We start from the raw sequence: 5,112 nt of genomic DNA, 5'->3' as shown, positions 1-5,112 counted from the left end.
CGGTGAAACGTCCATGCAGCATCTGCATGCCAACCATTTGATCTCAATCATTTTCATGGGAAAATGCATTTCGATCTTCTTAGTTATCTAGTGTTCTTTCGAATTATGTACGGTGAGCGAATTATAGAGCAGATGGTGTTAACAAACTGTAGCATAGCCTACCTGTGTTTTGTTTCAATCGAAGCACATATTTTGCCTTGTGGCACATGCTATACAATGCTATTATATTAGGTTCTGTAGAATACTGTGATCATTATGCGATCTTGCAGACATTGATTCAGCTTTGATCTAACTTTGTTAAACGAGCACCATTCACCAGAGTAGCCTGTAAAGTAAACATATTTTAATTTATCAAAAACATCAGTCAGACCATTCTCTCAATACATTTAGAGACATTCTAAAACGCAAAAACGTCATAAAATATATCTGTCAGAAGTAAATTCATCCACAAATATAATTGTATATCCATCTTAAATGACCACATTTTCACGAATTTGCTGATATAACCGTCAGGCCAATTCAAAAGATTAGAGGAGGATGACATCACTTGCAGATAGTATACTCTGAACTGTTTGATTATTACATCATCATTGAAATCAAATCAAACTTTATTTACATAGAAAGCTATTTACATACAAAAGTATATTCACCACACATGTATTTATCTGAAAGCCACAGCATGAATGATCCAGAGTTGTTTGCTTTTGTTGTCCACATCCTGCCTTTTAATTTTATTTTCTTCTTTCAGTTTTCATCCAGTTTTCTTCCTTTGTGGATGTTTTTCACATGGGTCAGCAGGTTAGACTTCTGAGTGAAGCTTTTCCCACAGTCACCACAGCTAAATGGTTTCTCTCCTGTGTGAGTCAGTTTATGCTTCCTTAGGTTCCCCTTCAAATTGAAGCTTTTCCCACAGTCACCACAGCTAAATGGTTTCTCTCCTGTGTGAGTCCGTATATGATCTGTAAGGTTCCCCTTCTGATAGAACCTTTTCCCACAGTCACCACAGCTAAATGGTTTCTCTTGTGTGTGAGTCTGTATATGTTTCCTTAGGTCTCCCTTCTGATAGAAGCTTTTCCCACAGTCACCACAGCTAAATGGTTTCTCTCCCGTGTGAGTCAGTTTGTGCAAGTTCAGGTTCCCCTTCTGATTGAAGCTTTTTCCACAGTCACCACAGCTAAATGGTTTCTCTCCTGTGTGAATACTCATGTGCCTGGACAGATCTCCTTTGTATTTGATGGTCTTGCCACAAACAGGGCAGGTGCAGTGTTTCCCACTGTGACAGAGTCTGACATGGGCTTCCAGTTTACAGGTGGAGTTGTAGCATTTATTGCAGAAGCGGCATTCGCTGAGTCTCTTCTTGGTGAGAGTCGCATGCCTCTGCAGGTCAGCTTTCAGAGAAAACGTTTCACCACAGTCACGGTTGGGATCCAATGGTGGGCTGCTGTCAAGTCCTACTGGGTCATTGCTTACGGCTGACCTGTGGCTGGAGGCATTGTTTTTATTATCTGGAGGGTCACAGGGAATGTAAAGACCCTTAATGTGGGTCACAGTGCCAACAGGTTTGACATCCACTGGTTTAGAGTCTCTTTTTCTGTTCTCCACAGTCTGGGTTTGGGGAAGATTCAAGGACTGAAGTGGGTCCTCCTGATCACATTCACTTTTCACACAGGAAGGAGTGAATATGAACTCTATGGTATCAGCCTCCAGCCCTTGAAGCTGCTCTTCCTCCTGACTGGTCCTGAGTTCCTCCTGTTCCTCTTTAATCTGTGTGGGCTCTGGGTCCTCCTGCCCCAGACTGGGGCTCCACTCCTGCTCACAGTGCTGCTGCTCAGGGGGAACCTCCTCTTCAGAGACAGAGAGCTGCAGGGAGTCTGGAGGGAAGGTAGAGGTTATCTGCCAGATAATTACATTTGGAATCACACGTGAATTATATATCTCTATGATTTTAAATATCAAATGTCTTTATTGGCATGGATGTCTATGATCTACACAGCCTTTAGACATGCCTGAGTGCAGATAGCTAGGTATTTGCTCTCATTCACTTGGGTTCTCATTACATTTACATTTTAGTCATTTAGCAGACACTTACAGTTAGTGAGTGCATACATTTTTTTTCATACTGGTCCCCCGTGGGAATCGAACCCACAACCCTGGCGTTGCAAGCGCCATGCTCTACCAACTGAGCTACACGGGACTACATCACTATTATGGAACACACCGTGGCCAACATGTACAAAAGTCACGCAGACACTCCGTCTAACCTTTAATAATCATTGTGTGCACAACAGTTTTGGAAACCTTAGAAACTTTACTTTCGTATCACCCCGAAATAAATGTACAAACACAAAATATACTTACTATGCAGTATTTTAAAACACAGATTACCACAGAGGTGTTTTGCGTTGCACATTTGTCTGAACTAGGGGGGGGGACAAAAAACAAAATATCTTCTCGAAGCTGTGTTACACAAAAACTTCTGTGGAAATATGCGGTAAAACAGCTAACAGTAAGTGTATCGTTTGTTGTAAAGTTATTTTGGATGATAATGATGTTGTTCATCAAAGATCAACTGTTTCTAAATAGAGCGTTTCACACATGACCAAATCATCGTCCTCAGCTAATCAAAAGGGACGTCGAAGGGCAACATATCCGTAAAATCTTCATAGTAATTTTTTGTATAATTGTATTCAACATTTGTAACAGGCAGAGGACGTGTAGGGTTTCGTCAATGGAAACATGTGTGACGCTGCTGTCCAAGCATTGGAAGAAAGCATTGGCACTTCGGGGCTATTTCTATCCATTCACGGTAAAAGTTTTTTGTTGTTGTTGTTTTTATCACTGAAGGCCTAATAATTGAGTATGACTATAGCTAGCTGTCAGTATGTCTACATACAAACCTATTCTACATAGTTGTATCTCTGGTGTTATCTGCAGTAGTCTCCGTAGCCAATCATTCTCCTCCTGGTACTCCACTACCGTTTTCTCAACTGCCCCGAAAATCTCCACAGCAGCCGCCGTTAAACGCTCATTTAAAAACACACGCAACAACTGTAGTTTAGACATTTTCAGTCGATTGAGAGTTGCGTAGCTAGCCTATTCAGTTCGTTCAGTGGTCTTTCTTTACTCCACAAAAATAATGTTCAAAATCAAAACAAACTCGTTCCCAACCCAACTTCCATGTTCTAGTCAAGGAATCTTAGAAAACTCGTTGGTTCTAGTGGTGACGAACCCAGGAACACACAACAGCGCCACCAGCTGGATGGGGGTTTGTGTTTACTACTGTGCAAGGTAGTTTACAGACCAGTAATAAGGAAATAATTACTACATGTGGACAAAGCAGTGGTTATCATAAGTATAGGATGATCTGGGAGAATGAATTCTTCATCAGGAGACGACTGTATCAATAACATCAGTCAGACCATTCTCTCATCACCCTGGGAGAAAATCCAAAATAAACGAACAGATAATCCTGTTTCTAATGATTTTATTTTCTATTTTTCTTTACAGCAGAGGGGTCTAGCTGTCTTTGATAAGCAACCAGAATTAACTAAATTAACTATTGGTTCATAAAAAAAAAAGCTAAAGTTAGATGTGTTTTCGTTTGTTGAATCATTGAAACCATGCCCATTTCAAACGTATCTTTCCCCCCAAAAAAATCAGAAAACTATTTCAGAATATTTAGGCCAGTTAGCTGGCTAATAACTCCTTGATTCTTCTTAGTAGTATATCCCTCAGATCTGTGAGATTCCTGTAATATATTGTATTACTGTATGATCATTATGTCATCATTCAAATAAAATCGAACTTTATTTACAGTGGGGTTGGAAAATATTGACACCCTTGATTAAGATTAGCAGAAATTACTGTATAAAATTAATAATTATCATATTTAGCTATATTGTATAAAAAAAAAAAAAAACTGAAATTATATTCTTTCATTCTACTACAATTGCTCAGAGAAATAGATTTTGTTTAACAAGTAATAAAAAAATATCTCAAAAAGGTAGGCTAGTGGTCAAAATGATAACACCACTGTTTTCATTTTTTTTTGTACAATTTTTTTTCCAATACCTTTCAATCAAATCAAATCAAATTGTATTTGCCACATGCGCCGAATACAACAGGTGTAGACCTTACAATGAAATGCTTACTTACAAGCCCTTAACCAACAATGCAGTTTTAAGAAAATAAAAAAAGTGTTAAGTAGAAAATAGATAAGTAAAAAATAAAAATTGCAAATAATTAAAGAGTAGCAGTAAAATTAAATAACAGTAGGGAGGCTATATACAGGGGGGTACCGGTACAGAGTCAATGTGCGGGGGCACCGGTTAGTCGAGGTAATTGAGGTATTATGTACATGTAGGTAGAGTTAAAGTGACTATGCATAGATAATAAACAGAGAGTAGCAGCAGCATAAAAGAGGGGATGGGGTGGGGGGGCAGTGCAAATAGTCTGAGTAGCCATGATTAGCTGTTCAGGAGTCTTATGGCTTGGGGGTAGAAGCTGTTAAGAAGGCTTTTGGACCTAGACTTGGCACTCCGGTACCGCTTGCCGCGTGGTAGCAGAGAGAACCGTCAATGATTAGGGTGGCTGGAGTCTTTGACAATTTTTAGGGCCTTCCTCTGACACCGCCTGGTATAGAGGTCATGGATGGTAGGAAGCTTGGCCCCAGTGATGTACTGGGCCGTACGCACTACCGTCTGTAGTGCCTTGTGGTCGGAGGCCGAGCAGTTGCCATACCAGGCGGTGATGCAACTAGTCAGGATGCTCTCGATGGTGCAGCTGTATAACTTTTTGAGGATCTGAGGACCCATGCCAAATCTTTTCAGTCTCCTGAGGGGGAATAGGCTTTGTCGTGCCCTCTTCACGGCTGTCTTGGTGTGTTTGGACCATGGTAGTTTGTTGGTGATGTGGACACCAAGGAACTTGAAGCTCTCAACTTGTTCCACTACAGCCCCGTCGATGAGAATGGGGGTGTGCTCAGTCCTCTTTTTTTTCCTGTAGTCCACAATCATCGCCTTTGTCTTGATCACATTGACTGAGAGGTTGTCAATGTGCAGGAGTACCAGGTAGTTGAAGTGATTGAGGTAATATGTAAATGTACTGTAGGTA

The 5,112-nt window shown here is 40.6% G+C and overlaps 1 protein-coding gene across 1 annotated transcript; it reads right to left on the bottom strand.

The window, feature by feature from the left end:
* Positions 1–368: 368 nt before the first annotated feature.
* On the bottom strand, positions 369–3,185 carry LOC121554611 (zinc finger protein OZF). The gene is made up of 2 exons (XM_041868256.1): positions 2,898–3,185; positions 369–1,871 (listed from the first exon to the last, which is right to left on the bottom strand). Exons 1-2 carry the CDS (start codon positions 3,061–3,063, stop codon positions 745–747), a joined length of 1,293 nt encoding a protein of 430 aa, XP_041724190.1. The 5' UTR covers positions 3,064–3,185; the 3' UTR covers positions 369–744.
* Positions 3,186–5,112: the final 1,927 nt, after the last annotated feature.

This window comes from Coregonus clupeaformis, chromosome 39 (genome assembly GCF_020615455.1).
Source record: "Coregonus clupeaformis isolate EN_2021a chromosome 39, ASM2061545v1, whole genome shotgun sequence".
NCBI classification, from domain to species: Eukaryota; Metazoa; Chordata; class Actinopteri; order Salmoniformes; family Salmonidae; genus Coregonus; species Coregonus clupeaformis.
The sequence above is the reverse complement of the archived record's forward strand: the minus strand, read 5'-3'. Positions and strand labels throughout refer to the sequence as shown.

Coding starts and splice junctions, on each gene's coding strand:
- LOC121554611 (XM_041868256.1), bottom strand. CDS start 3,063: ATGTCTAAACTACAGTTGTTGCGTGTGTTTTTAAATGAGCGTTTAACG. Junction 1,872..2,897: donor GATACAACTATGTAGAATAG/GTTTGTATGTAG, acceptor CCTTCCCTCCAG/ACTCCCTGCAGCTCTCTGTC.